Raw genomic sequence first — 17,379 nt, forward strand, 5'->3', positions numbered from 1 at the left:
TGAAGCACTGCCATAACTAATCTGTCTCACCTATGGGAGCTCCATAGACCTAGCAGCCATAACACACAGATGATTACATGGGATAGTAGGATTAGAACATAGGGCCAGGAATTTTCGTATATATCTGAAACCAGTTTTCAAGGATACAGGGTTTAATATATGTAGTGAATTGCCTGTGTTTGCCTTTTAGGGGAGGAGGAGGAGTTTCTTGTTTTTGTTAGTTTAACTACCTGTAAATAAGGCAAGAAAAAAAATTAAATTCTGGCTAATATTTTGAGTGCATATCAACCTCGGTGAAGAAAGATGAGTGAAGTTTGAATTTAGATTATTCATCCTTTCCCAAAGCTCCATTTAGGTAACTGGTACTGATTACACAGCTTTGACTATTTCTCTTCTTTTCACTATTACGAGAGTTTGAGGCAAAATGCCTTGTGGCAAGACCACCAAACTTGGGAGCATTGTGACTTTGGAATCACACAATCTTTCTAAGCCTCAGTACAACAGATATAATAATCCTTACCTTTACAGCACTACAAGATTGCATGGTACATTTTAAGAGGTAAAGTGAATGTGCTTTTGGAAAATGAGTTCTTACAAAGTACTATTTTATTTTAGCTTATTATGGCTTTACAATTAGTAGCCAAGATCCAATGCAATCACAGTTTTGACTTTTTATAGTCTACAAATTTTACAAAGGTTGTGGAAATTCATGTGACACTACAGAACTTGTTCTTATTTTTAAAAAAGAGTTTCCATTGTTTTACATCCTGTACTAAAACATTGCTTCTCAAACTCAATATGTATTGGAAGATCTTATTAAATTGTCAGGAATCTTACTAAATGCATACTCTGATCCAACAGGCTGGGGTAGGGTCTGAGAGTCTGCAGTTCCAACATGCTCTCGGTGTTCCAATGATGGTCCATGAGCCAGGCTTTGAGTGCTCTGAGTAGGACAGTACTAAACACTCAATAATGTTTAATATATAGTAAAGTTGCTTAAAACCAAGTAGCTTTCATGCAACTTGCAATATTTAAGACAATCTTAATTTTCCCCTTGTTCAGTCTTGTTTAAGAGAGCTTTAAAAAGAGTTTGTTTTACTGTAGAAAAAATTGCTATAGAAAAAACTATAGTAATGTTTGCACAAGTACAAATGATGTATAAAGACAGCCATCATTATTTATCCTAAGGAATGAAATAATTTCTACTATAAAGTTCTATACAATTACATACCATATATATGTCATAAAATATAGTTTGTTATTGTCCACAATATTAAAAATGGAAACAATCTAGATGTTCATCTACAGAAGACTGATAAAACTAATTATGCTACAACCACACCACTCTTATTTTACATTTACATATTTACAGCAGAGATAGACCAACAGACAATTTATATCAAAGATGATGCTACAGAATATTATTTAAAAAAAGATGGTATTTTCAACAAATGATATTGTAATAACTGGATACTCACAGGAAAAAAAGAAAAAGGAGATTAATCCTAACCTCACCTCATCAGAAAGTGAAGCAGAACTAAAGAGCCTCTTGATGAAAGTGAAAGAGGAGAGCGGAAAAGTTGGCTTAAATCTCAACATTCAGAAAACTAAGATCATGGCATCCAGTCCCATCACTTCATGGCAAATAGATGGGGAAACAGTGGCTGACTTTATTTTTGGAGGCTCCCAAATCACTGCAGATGGTGATTGAAGCCATCTGGAAGTGGCTTCAATCTTGGAAGGAAAGTTATGACCAACCTAGACAGCATATTAAAAAGCAGAGACATTACTTTGTCAACAAAGGTCTGTCTAGTCAAGGCTATGGTTTTTTCCAGTAGTCACGTATGGATGTGAGATATGGACTATAAAGAAAGCTGAACACTGAAGAATTGATGCTTTTGAACTGCAGTGTTGGAGAAGACTCTTGAGAGTCCCTTGGACTGCAAGGAGATCCAAGCAGTCCATCCTAAAGGAGATCAGTCCTGGGTGTTCATTGGAAGGACTGATGTTGACACTGAAACTCGAATATTTTGGCCACCTGATGTGAAGAGCTGACTCATTGGAAAAGACCTGATGTTAGGAAAAATTGAGGGCAGGAGGAGAAGGGGATGACAGAGGATGAGATGGTTGGATGGCATCACTGACTCGATGGACATGAGTTTGAGCGAGCTTCGGAAGCTGGGGATGGACAGGGAAGCCTAGAGTGCTGCAGTCATGGGGTCACAAAGAGTCGGACACGACTGAGTGACTGAACTGAATACCTCATCAAAAAAAAAATTCTATGTAAGATAAAACTGGGGACCCAAAAAAATTTCAGAAGGTAATACAGAAGAGTATTTTAATGAATTTGGAATAGAGAAAGATTGTTAAAATCCTGGATTGGCAAAAAAGTTCATTTGGGTTTTTCCATATGATATTTTTGGCCAACCCAACAGGACTCAGAACAGTATTAACTGCAAAGGAAAAGACTAATAAGTTTGACTAGACAAAACCTTAAAACTACTGATCATCAAATGAAAGTTAATCAGATAGCCTCAGAATCTCAGTAACGTAAATGACTAACAAAGGCACTGTATCCAGAATATATAAAGAGCATCTATAAATCAAGGGCATGGGAACTCGGCAGAAAAATTAGAAAGTGACTTGAAGCACTTCACAAAAAGATGAGTTGTGGATATATGGATCAAAGAAGTACAGAAGGCAAACAGAAATCTGGCCGATAGCTAGTGCGAAGGTTCAAAACTGCTCCAGAGAGAAGAGAAAAAAAGAGAAAAGAAAAGAGGGAAAGAGCAGTCAGACTCAGGACTTTGCTGGGGGACAATGAGAAAGAACTTGGATGCTTTGCACAGCCAGGCTGGCTTTAAAAATTCATAAAATATGAAAATACTGTATATTAGTAAAGGTAAGTATTCAAAATGGTCTGATTTTGTCTTATGATGACCCAGAACTTGAGGACCAAACGTGAAAAGTGTTTAGAAGGATGGGGGTAGGTAGATGTGCTCCCCAAAATATAAAACTCAGGAAATTTCCCTGTGTATTTCACAAGAATATGACTATCAAGCTCATCATAGATAAATAAAAAATCAAAAATAGGTCTTAAGATGGAAGAAAAATGTTTCTGGAAGCACTCTTGGAAGTGTAGGGCTTTCAGGATTGTCTGCATCAGACACTAGAACAGTGATTAAAGGACGTTGCAAAAAAAAAAATCTCCCTTAAGCTTGTTCAGTAAATATAAGACCCAGTCATCCATTTAAGGTCTTTAAATGTGAGAATATACTAAATAAGCCACCATTTGAGCTCCCTTTAATCACTGTTATTTATCTTTCAGTTGAAGCACTCAGTCTTAATATTAAGATGTACTAAAGCAAAATATCAAGAAGAAATCTAACACAGACCAGGCCTAGGAAAGGAGGTCAAATGTCTGTATCCAGGATTTATGCTGCCTCCCAATGACTCAATATAAATACAAACTCAGTGTTGAAATTAAAATAAAATTGAAAAACTTCCCACTTCCAGGAAGATTCAAAAGATGTGGTTTTTTTCCCCATTCTTCCCAGTAAGTACAACCCCAAACCTGAACATTATATATAAACAAAAGCAAGAAGAAAGATAGGGCTTCCCAGGTGGCTCAGTGGTAAAGAGTCTGCCTGCAATGCAGGAGCCACAGGAGACACACGTTCAATCCCTGGGTCAGGAAGATCCCCTGAAGGAGGAAACGACAACCCACTCTAGTATTCTTGCTGGGACAATCCCATGGACAGAGGAGTCCGTGGAGTTGCATACAGTTGGACACAACTGAGCACATGTGTATGTAAGAAAGATGGAGAGAAAAGAAAAGACTGGTTTGGGACCCTGGGATCCAGGGAACAACATAAGGATGAGTTCCCGGGGTTTTCTCTTTGAAGATCCCAGACTTGGAGCTGAGAAAGTCCACAGCCTGGGAATGGCAATGGCAGCAGACTAAAAAGCCCCAATTAAAAGAGAAGAAAATCTTGGCTCTATCCTGATGAAAAAGGTAACTGAGGATGCTCTCTCAATTTACCATGGAGAGATGGTGAACAGAGTATCATTTCTGGTCTTCTTCATGATAGAGTCCTTACTGTGCAAGAAAGGAAGTTACCCTCTCTTTAACTCGCAGAAACATGAAAACAAGCAGTTTTGTCTTTAGTAACACGGGATGACTGTATAATAAGTACTAGGTGAAATCCCATGGACGGAGGAGCCTGGTGGACTGCAGTCCATGGGGTTTTGAAGAGTCAGGCACGACTAAGCGACTTCACTTTCACTTTTCACTTTCATGCATTGGAGAAGGAAATGGCAAGCCACTCCAGTGTTCTTGTCTGGAGAATCCCAGGGACGGGGAGCCTGTTGGGCTGCCATCCATGGGGTCGCACAGAGTCAGACACAACTGAAGCGACTTAGCAGCAGCAGCAGCAGGTGAGAAGCAAACCCTCAATCTCTCTGTTGGCCAATGTCTGCCAAAGATTTGGTCAAAAGAAATTGAGTTCATGGAACTCAATGGAAATTGAGTTCTCTCCATCCAATTGTCAGGATACTTTAAAATCTATTCATCTGAGGTAGCATTATTGAACCTTCTCATATGTCTTCTGCTGCTCACTGTGAGTATGGCTTTGATTGAATTATTCTCTGACATCATGGTATCCTTTTTAAAAGCATTTTGTGAGGTACAGCTTCTGTGTTTACTGTAAGGGTTCAGTTGAACACATTGTTCATGGTGCTTTCTATGAGCTAATCCTAGAAACTGTTCTCTCTTCTCTGTAGGCATATTTTTTTAAAAAGAGACTTCTCCCAAAGAACTGGTTGGTTTTAGTCACATGGACATGGCAAATCACCAAACTAATCACAGTTTCCTCCCTGGGTTGGCTGCTAGAAAATTTAAACTTTGTGAGGAGGTGTAGTGCTTCATTGTGGACTAACCTCATTATGTCCTGCTCCTGTATCTCCCTGATTTCCTCATCTAATTTACTTCCAGTTAAAGGATTGTTATGTTATGTAGTTTTTGTACACAATCTTACATTTCTTAGAACTCAGGGGGCCATAAATATATAATTACAAAGAGTATGAAGAGCATAATAGTGGCCACATTTACACAGTCTCAGAATATAACACTTTTAAATCCTCGCACAGGACGTAAAGGTCCGTCTAGTCAAAGCGATGGTTTTTCAGTGGTCAGGTATAGATCTGAGAGTTGGACTATAAAGAAAGCTGTGTGCCGAAGAATTGATGCTTTTGAAACTTGATGTTGGAGAAGACTATTGAGAGTCCCTTGGACAGCAAAGAGATCAAACCAGTCCATCCTAAAGGAAATCAGCCCTGAATATTCATTGGAAGGACTGATGCTGAAGCTGAAACTCCAATACTTTGGCCACCTGATGCAAAGAACTGATTCACTGGAAAAGACCCTGATGCTGGGAAAGATTAAAGGCAGGAGGAGAAGGGTCAGAGGATGAAATGGTTGGATGGCATTACTGACTCAATGGGCTGAGTTTGGGCAAACTCCAGGAAATGGTGATGAACAGGGAAGTCTGGCGTGCTACAGTCCATGGGGTCACAAAGAGTTGGACATGACTGAGCAACTGAGCTGAAAGCACATTTATTACCAGGGATTAATACATTACGATATTTAGAGGAATGAAAATTCCAGAGGACATGTAAAGAGCTAGGTGCTGAGATACAAGCAGAATGCAGGGAAAGGGGCAACTGAAATTACGTTGCATATATGAAGACGCCGCTGCTTCTGGGCACCTGTCACATATCCAAACACTGGGAACGTGAATAATCCAACATGGAATTCCCACTAGAGAGAGAGAAGATAGTGAGATCGGTGGCATCCTGGAGAATCTCTGAGACTGTGAAAGAATCACACTAGACTCTACAGGGACTCAGGTTTCCTGCTGTTTGGGATCTGATGTTTCTTCAGACCTTTATGGAGGCCATCAAAAAATGAGAGTCCTCAACAGAAGAGAGGATCACAACAAGAAGAACAGGAGAGGCCAGGTCCTTACCTTTCCCAGGACAGATCACGGTGAAGAATAAGCTAAGACGTGGGTACAGCTCTGCTCACATTTCAACCAAACTCAGGGATTTCTACTGCTGGTCAAAATCTTCCCCATTGTCATTTTCCGTGATGGCACTAAGTGGGGTGTGGAGGCTTAAAAGAACCCTCAAAACTACTGTTAGAAACAAAAGTATGCTTTAACACTCAACCACGGGACTTCCCTGGCAGTCCAGTGGTTAAGACTCTGCCTTGCAAGGCAAGGGATGCGTATTCAATCTCTGGTCTGCAAACTAAGATCCCACATGCATCTAACCAAGCCTGTGCGCCCCAGTGAAAGGTCCAGCAGGCTGCAACGAAGATTCTGGGTGCTTCCACCAAGACCCGATGCAGCCAAGTAAATAAATTCATTTAAAAAATATGTAACCACATCTTCAAGATACCCTGTTTCCTCCTCTAATGAATGTGCCATCCCTGAGCAGCTTCTGTAGATACGGAGAAGCCAACACACTTATCTTTACAAACTCCAAAAGTGTTTCCCTGAAGGATAACTCTAAAATGGGCCTGTGTGTTTGTCTGAGATGTCACAGGGCAGAGAGAGAAGTTGGAAAACTGCCTTCTGCTCACAGCCACACAGAGGACCCAGGAAACCAGTCTGAGAGGTCTCTGGAGACTCCTGAGAAAGTCAGTTCTCCTCTATGGAAGAAGGAGCCACAGGGTTTGCTATGGCAATACTAGAGCCTAACTTCTAGCCCTACAAGTTCTGAAAGGCGGAGTAATCTTGACACATCAAGCAACCAATTGGAAGCTCTGTTTACTTCTGGAAGGAAAATGGAAAGATTAAATTAAATAAGGTAACCGAGGTTACTTTAAAAACCGAAAGGCACATCCATGTGCCAGTGAGTACTGACACTAGTAGAAATATGGGGTCACCCTTGTTTTTAAGATGTTTCTGCCAAATCTTTTAACTCTTGTTAGAAGTGATTGTGAGGATTAGCTTAATTTAATGATATATACATATCCACATAAGGCTGAGTGCTGAAGAATTGATGCTTTTGAATTGAACTGCTGGAGAAGACTCTTGCGAGTTCCTTGGACCAAGGAGATCAAATCAATCAATCCTAAAGGAAATCAGTCCTGAATATTCACTGGAAGGACTGATACTGAAGCTGAAGCTTCAGTACTTTGGCCACCTGATGCGAAGAACTGACTCATTGGAAAAGACCCTGATGCTGGAAGGATTGAAGGCAGGAGGAGAAGGGGGCAACAGAAGATGAGATGGTTTGATGGCATCATTAGCTCAATGCACATGAATTTGAGCAAACTCCAGGAGGGAGTGAAGGACAGGGAAGTCTGGCATGTAGCAATCCATGGGGTTGCAGAGAGTCAGACATGACTTCTTTTGTGCAAGAAAAAGCTTTTTCTTTTGAATTATAAAAGCTTAAAAGTTATCATCCTCTGAGATGCTTTCTAACATTAGAAATGCCAAGTTACAATATATTAAGTCTTTTATCTCTTTATCAAAATGATAGAAGTTCACTGCAATTCAAGAAAGTCATGGCACCTATCTAACTCACTATCTATGTTTAAGGGAAATTAAATCACCCAAGCCACCAAATCGCCCACAGCGTCTTCCCTGCCCCATAGGGAAGCAGGCCTAAGCTATTGCTTGAATAAGCAGAGATCACCCACAAGATTGGGAGGGGGTGCCTGCCACAGACCACTGGTTGGATGTCCATGTAGGTGTTGGTCAGTGTGTTCAATCTGACCAAAACAGGAAGTAGTATTAGGCCAGTCAGAATCTTTTCTTGGAATTTGAAAGGAAGAGATGGTGGGAAAAGGTAATGAACCATCCAGGAAGAACAAGAACAACCAAAGAGTGAAACTGCATAAATAACACACTGCCAAGCAGGGTCAACAAAATAACCTGATTTTTCAAATCACGTTAGGTGCTAAAGTGTGGTCCTCCTATCTTCCCATGAGTACATCTTCTTTACAGCCGTATCTATCCAGTCTCAATCGTGAACAGAAATCCTTTATGCTAGCTTCACCAAGTCTCTGTTGCTTTAACCAAAAGAATCTGACTCATACTGATTTCGTTTTCTTGTCACTCAGCAAAGTGAATACCTCCATACACAGCTCGAAGTAACAAGTAAAACAAATATTTGTGATACCTACAATTTATGAAAACTGCACAAGCCAGGGCGTTCAAATACCCTTTTGGAAACACAAAACATCCATTTCCCTCAAGATACTTTTAAAACGTCAAGAGCTTTTTGAGAGTTCTTCATCATGACAGCTCATATATAATAGAACTGAAAGAACAGATCAGTTTGGTTTCTAAAATGGTTACATTTTTGGCTCAAACACTGACAAAACCTATTATCCAGAAAGAAAAAAACAAACTATTTTTAAAGAAAAAATCAAACAAATTGTCTATACTTTTAATGGAAGGCATGTTGCCTCAACTGTAGTTTTACTGCATGGAAAACTCTCTTTAGGAAAAAAAAAGGTAAGCCAAAAATTTACTTAGAGTTAAATTATGAGTAAATACAAGTAATTTCAAAAGTTTATGGATAGTTTCCATAGTATTTTCTTCCTTATCTACAGAGATGTATGTAGGTTTCTGTGTTGTGCTCAGTCATGTCCAACTCTTTGTGACCCCACGGACTGTAGCCCGCCAGCCTCCTCTGTCCAAGGGATTTCCTAGGCAAGATACTGGAGTGAGTTGCCATTTCCTGTTCTAGGGGAGCTTCCCAACACAGGGACTGAACCCATATCTCTTGCGTCTTCTGCACTGGCAGGCAGGGTTTTCACCACTGCGCCACCTGGGGAAGACCTGCCTGTAAGTTAGAGATGTGCAGTGCTGCACAAGTTAGAAACCCACCTTCTGGGGCTGTATGCCTGCTCACAGGCATTCAGGGAAATTAATATTAGCAGTATCTCTGTGTGTTTCAAACATGTAGGTACAGGGTCAGTCCAAAATGGTCAGGGCCAGCTCAGTTCTCTTCTGTGGTCCAGTGAAGAGAAAGAGACAACAGGGAAACAAAAGGAAATAGGAAAAAACCAAAGGACCAAGAGAAACTGATGTTTGAGTATAAGTTATTAAATGAGAATAAGAATGTGCACATTTTGAGATTCATAACAGTGCCCAGAGCAACAGTTGTAGATGGATGAACTAAGATCTTGAAACAGATTGAACTTTGAATGTTATATCAGAATATATGATGATTGTGGAAGGCTTAGAATTAAAAGAAAAGGAAATGAAAAGAAAAAGTTCAGGAAATTTCATGTAATACCATTTATTCTATCATATTTCAGAGAATTTTTCAAATTGCAGCTGAGCAGTCAAGCCGTTTGATATCCATAAATCCACCCCACCCCTAGCACACCCAGGACCAGCACACCAAATGAGTATTTGTAAGTAAGTCCCAAGAACTAAGGATGCTTTTCACAGTATTTCCTTCATTCTCGACAAAGTTGGGAGCACGACAAAACTACCTTATAATTCCACTTGTGGGCTAGCTAATTTAATGCCAGCTGAAGCAGAGATCCATTAACCAAATCAGAAGCATCAGGTGAAGGGAGACCTCAACAGCAACCTGTTCAGCACCAGGGGAGGGGACAGGCTCATTTACTCTTCAAAAGGGTTAACTGCCCCCTTCCCACACACACAGCCGTCTCCCTGTACCCGCAGTGACCTCTGCTTCCTTCCTGATCCCCCGGTAGCTAGAAAGGAAGAGACACATGACAGTTATATGAACAAATCTCCCTTCCTCACACACTTTCAGGCTTCCTTTCTCTTGTGGGATAGAAGCCTTCTATCCTCTGCTCAGTGCACCAGAGGAGGGCAAATACACCAGGAACTGCTTTTACTTCGGAGGTAGGTTTGCAAACCTTTTAGCATTTGTAGCGTTGGATTTGAGATGCAGCAGCTTGTTTTCCAAAGACAGTTTTTTTTCTAGCAGTGTTCTCTTTTCCTAGGAGAAAACAAGAGACAAATCTTGCTTATTTCTTGTCCTTGGTGGGTGTGTGTGTTTCGCAAGGCATTCTTGCAAACTGTTCACTAAAGATGCTTCTTGTAATACCAGAAATACGTTTTGAGCTCAAGAGTTAATTTCATAGGGAGCTGTTACAGTCCATCCCAGTGGCCCAGACAGGCATTCTCCTGCATGGTTTCAGCTCAGCACAGTTCAGTCGCTCAGTCGTGTCCGACTCTTTGCGACCCCATGGACTGCAGCACACCAGGCCTCCCTGTCCATCACCAACTCCCGGAGCTTGCTCAAACTCATGCCCACTGAGTCAGTGATGCCATCCGACCATCTCATCCTCTGCTGTCCCTTTACAAGTAGCTGAATAACAGGTCAAGACTAGGTGTCTTCACCGCCCTCACTTGTCTAGAGACCTTGGCTCCTTCCCTAGCCCACTTCTTGGTCAAACTTCTGCATCTCTCCATCCCATCCCAAACGCTGACTGCTCATCTCTCTCTAGGCACTGGTTCTCCCATCATTCCACCTGCTTCTCCTACATTAGTCTCAGTTATTGGTATCCAAGGATACTGTTGCACTGGTCTTGATACCTACCTCTCACACGGCAACTGTCAGAAGGTAGAAAAGTAGCAAATGTATTTTTGGTAAAGGCTCAAAGCCACAAGTGATAAAGTCACTTCCTAATTAGGATGGAACAGAAATTTTGACATTTTGAAAGAATACCTAAAGAAATGTCTTAATGTCATTATTAAACCAAACTCTTTCCATCCAAGAGGAAAACAGATACATCCATGAAAAACAAAGCTGTCATGATTGTACTTTTTTTTATACTTGATGGAAATAGATGTTTTGACACTATTTGCAATGCTGGTTAAAATCATACCTTCTGCAGAATTTATTTGGTAAAATATAAGACAGTGCCATTATAGCAAAATATCAGAACATGTCTGGACACGGACTGACCTGGTTTTGAAACTTGGTGACTGTGTAATTTTTGCCAAGGCTTTAACCTCTCTAGCTCTTATCACTGTTAAGAAAAATTAACCAAAACTTATGATTCAAAATACACGATTTTAATGTCGTATTGGGTCATTGTTTAATAACCTGACCCAAGGAATTTTTTTAATTCTCTTGGAGAATTTTTTTGTGTTTGACTTTATTATTTATTACTTGATTAGAGCCCTGATTTTGTGCAGTTGCTTGTTAATCTGTGGGTTTCTGCCTTGTAGAAAAGTAATCCCAAAGGTTATGTTTTCTTGACCTAAAGAATGTGAACTACCTTCGTATCTAACCCGGGAATCCTGTCTTATGTTCCTTGTTTCAAAATGCAGGTCAACAGCTAATTTCAAAAAATATTTTATCTAAATCAGCTTTACCATCTTGCTGGTTCCTTCATTAGTTAAGGAGTTGAATAAAACATCTGACATGTATTCATTAAATATATCAGAGTCATTTTTTTGACTTTTTGAACATCCCTAAAATGGGGATAATACTACCTACATTGAAATGTTGGGACAATTGGGATGTATGTGAAAGGTTGACATGCTTCTCTAGAACACATTAGAACCTCAACATATAATAATTTGAAGGTGCCATGTATGTCATATCTTACGTGTGCTGTCAATTTTAAAATTTATACCAAATTTTTCAAAACTTTTCTGTGGCATTCTGGTTTTATATACATATACATCTATATTTTTCTGCTGTAGTTCTAGTTGATCTGAGAGAACACGATACTCTGAAAGTTTATTATGATATTTGGATCACCAAAGAAACATATCACTTATAATATATTTAGAATTTACAGGGAAAAAATGGTGCTTTGACAAACATTCTTCCTAATGGACTTACTCTCCGTTCATGATCTTTATAACAAGGGTTTAAGGAGACCACACAGCAGGACAAGCAAATAGTCTGCCTCGGCCAGGGCGCCAGTATTTAGCTTGAACTTTTTTTTAATGTAATTTTTATTTTATGTTTGAGTATAGTTGATTTACAATGTTGTGTCAGTTTCGGGTGTAAAGTGGTTCAGTAATACATATATCCATTCTTGTTCACATTCTTTTCCTGGGCGGGTTATTAGGGAATATTGAGTAGAATTCCATGTGCTATACAGTAGGTCCTTGAAGCTTGGACTCTTGATGCTTCCTCTCTGACAACAGGGAAGATCACACTAGGCCAGTTAGCACTTTTCACTTTTCAGGGACAGTATCTTCTGGAAAGGAAAAAGCGTTCACAGCGCCACCCAGTGGACAATGCACTCTTGCCCAGACCACATCTCTGAAGAGCTTGCATTCCCTCACCCTATTTACTGAAGACGGCTTCCCTGATCAGTTGGTAAAGAATCCACCTGCGATGCAGGAGACCCTGGTTTGATTCCTGGGTCAGGGAGATCCATGGAGAAGCGATAAACTACCTACTCCAGTATTCTTGGGCTTCCCTTGTGACTCAGCTGGTAAAGAATCCGCCTACAATGTGGGAGACCTGGCTTCCATTCCTGGGTTGGGAAGATCCCCTGGAGAAGGGAAGGGCTACCCACTCTATTCTGGCCTGGAGAATTCCATGGACTATACAGTCCATGGGATCACAGAGTCAGACACGGCTGAGCGACTCTCACTTCACCACTTCATTTACTGATCAAAGTGAAGTGGACACCAATGTAAATCATTGCCATATGTTAACATCTAAATGATTCAGGAATCATGGACATCCTTTGTATCCCACAGCAGAGAAGCTGGGGGCATAACAGAAAGGATTTGTAAACTGCTAACTGGAGGACTGTGGAATAGTTCCTTGTTCATACGGTCCTCGTTTATAAAATGATGATGAGAAATTAGGTGGGCTCAAAAGTGCCTCTGAGCTCTAAAATTCTACTAGAGCTAAATCAACGACACTGGAAAACAAATACGACGCAACTGTAGTGCCCTGCTAGCCAAAGGAACATATGCCATATTAAAATGCTCTTATTGGGCGCTTTTGCTGGCTTATCACTGTGTTTATGGGATTCATTCTCACTGCAGTCCTGATTAAAGCGGGACAGATGGTGAAGGTTTTAAGTAATGTGTTCATTACCAGACCTCATACCACTAATGGCTATTTACTGGAGCAGTGGCTCGTGCAATGAGTAGAAAATGAATCCTTCTCCAGGGGGGTGCTCACCACCAGGGCAGTATTTATCAACCTTTGTTGGGGATGTTCATTTTTAATTGTCCTTTTTTTTTGAACTCATGTCTTTTTCTTATTAATTACTAAGGTATTAAGAGTAATCCCTCCTCATTCTGATACACACTCCGCTCCTGAGAAACCCTTCATCATGGCCTGTATGCTCAGTATCTCCTTAAAACAAGATGCTATCAAGCTTTGCTTCTTATATTTGTTTGATCATTTTGCAAATATAATGTATCCTTAAACGATATTAAAAAAAATTCCTTCACATTTTCTTTCCACTGCATCCCCATCTACCTCCACTTCCCAGAGATCCCCAAAGACTCTGCTTTAGGAAGTCACTGAACTAGAATGTTCTGGAAGGGTCCTGCATGAACTTGCTGAACCTTGGGCGTCCGGTCCACTTACTGTGTCACAAAGCTCCTCGAGAGAACTCTCCATTAAGGGTCAATATCAAGACAAATGCCAGGCCATCACTTCTCAAAATCTGCCAGGATCTAAGCTGATTAACCTTATGCTGGGGTCCGTTCCCCTGCCTTCAGTAGGATGTCAGCTTCCCTGAGGACCCCTGTGAGAATGCATGAAAGGAGGGCTGGGAAGTTCCTGGAGTCTCACATGACCCAGATACATTATATTGCAATCTCCACAAAGAGACTATATCTGGTCCACCCCAAATAGATATCTAGCCTCTTGCTCTGCCTGGTACATGGTAGGAGCTCAAATACTTGTTGAATATATATAGTCCAGTGAATATACCCCAGAATTCTGAGATGAACTCACATCCAGGGCAGATTTCCTCGGGCTTCTAGAAGATAGAAATTACATTCCGTTATTTTTTGTTAATTTTCAGGGACTGACAGCTGGCCACTAAACATGACCCAGTGTTACTGGGTTTGAGGTGATTGCAAACCTAAATTTAAATGTCAAGCTGGTTAATCAAGTAGTTTAATTAAGCAACTCTATTTAAACTGAGGAAAGGAATTGTCTTCCCTTCCTCAATGCAAATGTTCCTTGTGCTATCTGAGTTTGTCAAACAATTTTGTTTAGTTGCTAAGTCATGTCCAACTCTTTGTGACCCCATGGATTTGTAGACTGTCAGGCTCCTCTGTCCATGGGATTTTATATACAGGATAAATATTCTTTGAAAAAAAAACTTTTTACTTTGTGTTGCACTACAGCCAATTAACAATGCTGTGATAGATTCAGGTGGACAGTAAAGGGAACCAGCCATATATATACATGTATCCACTCTCCCCCAAAATCCCTTCCCATCCAGGCTGCCACATAACACTGAGCAGAGCTCCTTATGCTTTACCGTAGGTCCTTGTTAGTTTTCCACTTTAAATATATAGCAGTGTGTATATGTCAATTCCAAACCCCCTAATTATCCCTTCGCCATCCTCTCTCCCTCCTGCAACCATCAGTTCATTCTTTAAGTCTATGAGTCAGTTTCTGTTTTGTGAGTAAGTTCACTTGTACCATTTCTTGTTAGGTTCTGCACATAAGGGATGCCGTACGATGTTTCCCCTTCTCTGCCTGACTTCACTCAGTATGACAGTCTCTAGGCCCATTCATGTTGCTGCAAGCGGTTTATTTCATTCTTTTTAAAGTCTGAGTAATACTCCACTGTATATATGCACCACATCTTCTTTATCCATTTGCAGGATAAATACTCGAACAGCAAAGTATTCATCCAAATGTTACAGTTTGTCCAAAACATCTAACTTATAAACTGCTACACGTGGGCAAATCAGCTACTTGAGAGCATTCTAGCCCTGTGATTTTGGCCAAAGTAAAACACTGAACATCACCCACCATACAACACAATTGTAGCTGTAGATTATTATTACTAAGTTCAGTTAAGTTTAGGCTTCTTTAATTTTCATGATTTCCTCATAGGACCTTCATTAAGATCACAAATTCAGCCAAACTCACAGTTATAAATTAAATTCTTAGGAAATATGTAAAAAATTGATCAAACTTTTCTCAGGCAAATATCCTGAATGTTGAAATGTGATGCTTTGGAAGTGACATTTATAGGAAAAGGAAAGGGAAAGTCTCTCAGTCGTATCCAACTCTTTGCAACCCCATGGACTGTAACCTGCCAGGCTCCTCTGTCCATGGAATTCTCCAGGCCAGAATACTGGAGTGGGTAGCCATTCCCTTCTCCAGGGGATCTTCCCAACCCAGGGATCAAACCCAGGTCTTCCATATTGCAGGTGGATTCTTTACCAAGCCCCCAGGGAAGCCCTGACATTTCTAAAATAGCCTCAATTCAAGCAGATTCATAAAACAAAATAAGGCTGAGAAGAGTGGAGGCAAATCGGCAAATTCGTATAATAAATATAAAAATGCATTGAGAAGAGGGCAGCAGAGGATGAGATCGTGAGACAGCACCACCGTTGATGGACATGAATCTGCAAATTCCAGGACAGCGTGAAGGACAGAGACTCAGTGGACATAAATCGGAGCAAACTTTGGATGAAGGACGGAGGAGCCTGGCATGCTGCAGTCCGTGGGGTCAGAGTCGCGACTGGAAAGCAACGACAACAACGCCGGGCAATCTTTACGAGAAGTTAAAAAAGTCTGTATTAGCTACTCCAACTCAGTTTCAAAGATGCCAACTGTCTATTTACTATTAAAAAATATTCCTTGGTTTGTCTGCATTCTGAATTCTAAGGCATGCCAAATGAAATGTACGTGTTCACTTTTTGTGTGTATTTGGAGGGCCAGCTACTTAAAGGAGCGCTGCATGAAACTTTCAATAATTTTTGTTCTATTATCATTCTTCCCTAAATTGTCTCTTTTGAAAGTTACAATTTCCACAGAATGTCTTTTCTCATTTGTGAACTATGCCTGTCCTATGGCAGGTATAGGCTTTTATGAACCTAAAAGGAACACGGTTGGCCAAAAGTAAACACTCCATCGACTAGTCCACAGCGCTACGACTGCAGGGATTCGCTGCACCATGACCGGCAGTAGATGGGCTTTGTGATCCTTTCCATTGTTTCTATTCACGGCCTCACCTAGTTCCCCTTTCTCAGCCATACGTTTACTAGGGGGGAAAAGTGACAGATAATATGACTGCAGTGTTTGTAAAAAGGTAGCTCTGTGACTACAACACACATCATGTAAATGTGTCAGGCAAGAAATGAACAAAGAGTACTTTCACTTAATGCTATTTTCATATTATTTTCATTCATTCTCATGCTAACTATATCAGGAAAAAGTGCCTCTAATTCTCCAAGGACCTACCTTTTCCATTCTTTGTACAAGATTCTCCAACTCTGTGATTTGCTTATGTTTTTCTTCAAGCTTTTCAGCAATTTGATCCAGATTTTCAACATGTTGTTTCAATTTCTGTTCTTTTTCAAGTTTGTCCACCTTTGGTTAGAAAAGCAGTTGTCAGACCATTGTTTTAACTAAACTGATACAGATATTATCTCTAGAATTACTTCTGTGAATTCAGTCTTCCTTTAAAATAAAGCTGATAGACTACAGCAACACTAAATCAATGGAGAATTAATAATACATAAATATTATTTCTAGAAGTTGATATCTGTTACTAAAAAGCATCCTCTCTGAAAGTGGGACAGAAAGAAAAGACAGTAATTCTAAAAAAGCAAAACTTTTGAATTTTTCTCAACAAAATTTACATGGAACAAACCCAAGATCTTATGTATTCAAGTAAAAAATGTTTTATTTTTATTCAGAAAATGTCATAAAAACAGAATACTTATCTCCACGGTGTCAGGGGGTTATCACTGAGCCACTGAACCTAGGAGTTATACTAACAGACAGGAGATAAGTCTTCAGCAGGCAGGCCCTAGGCCACACGTGGGAGTGTTTCAACTGACTTGCAACTGACGTGAGCATACACATCTGCTTCTGTATTTAATAGGACTTAAGATTTTTCAATTAAAAAAAAAAAGTGTCTGCTTTCCCTTGAACTCACTAGGTGGGCACTCCTGCCCTGGAACCTCAGGCTGGGCAGAGTCCCTTTTGCAGGGACACGGGCACTTCCATCCCCCTGCTCACTCGTTCACTTAGGTACTTCACCTGCACCCTCATGCCTACGAGTCTGTGACCATCACCCCCAGAGCCAGAAGCTTGAGGGCGTGTCACCTAGGCAGTGGGCTTCCTACCGTGCTCCCCAGGGACCCTCCTAGGGCCGGAGCTGGCAGAGATCAGATGCCCCACCCAAGCCTG

General features: G+C 40.5%; 1 protein-coding gene across 3 annotated transcripts in view; it reads right to left on the reverse strand.

The window, feature by feature from the left end:
- The window catches only part of CCDC68 (coiled-coil domain containing 68), a 58,709-nt gene that overhangs the window by 15,453 nt on the left and 25,877 nt on the right, over nt 1–17,379 (reverse strand). For all 3 annotated transcript variants that reach the window (XM_027525953.1, XM_027525952.1, XM_027525954.1), the window contains 2 exons: nt 16,426–16,554; nt 9,914–9,996 (listed from right to left, as the gene is read on the reverse strand). In XM_027525953.1, coding sequence (XP_027381754.1) covers nt 9,914–9,996; nt 16,426–16,554 — 212 coding nt within the window. The remainder of the gene's footprint in view (nt 1–9,913; nt 9,997–16,425; nt 16,555–17,379) is intronic.

This window comes from Bos indicus x Bos taurus, chromosome 24 (genome assembly GCF_003369695.1).
Source record: "Bos indicus x Bos taurus breed Angus x Brahman F1 hybrid chromosome 24, Bos_hybrid_MaternalHap_v2.0, whole genome shotgun sequence".
NCBI classification, from domain to species: domain Eukaryota; kingdom Metazoa; phylum Chordata; class Mammalia; order Artiodactyla; family Bovidae; genus Bos; species Bos indicus x Bos taurus.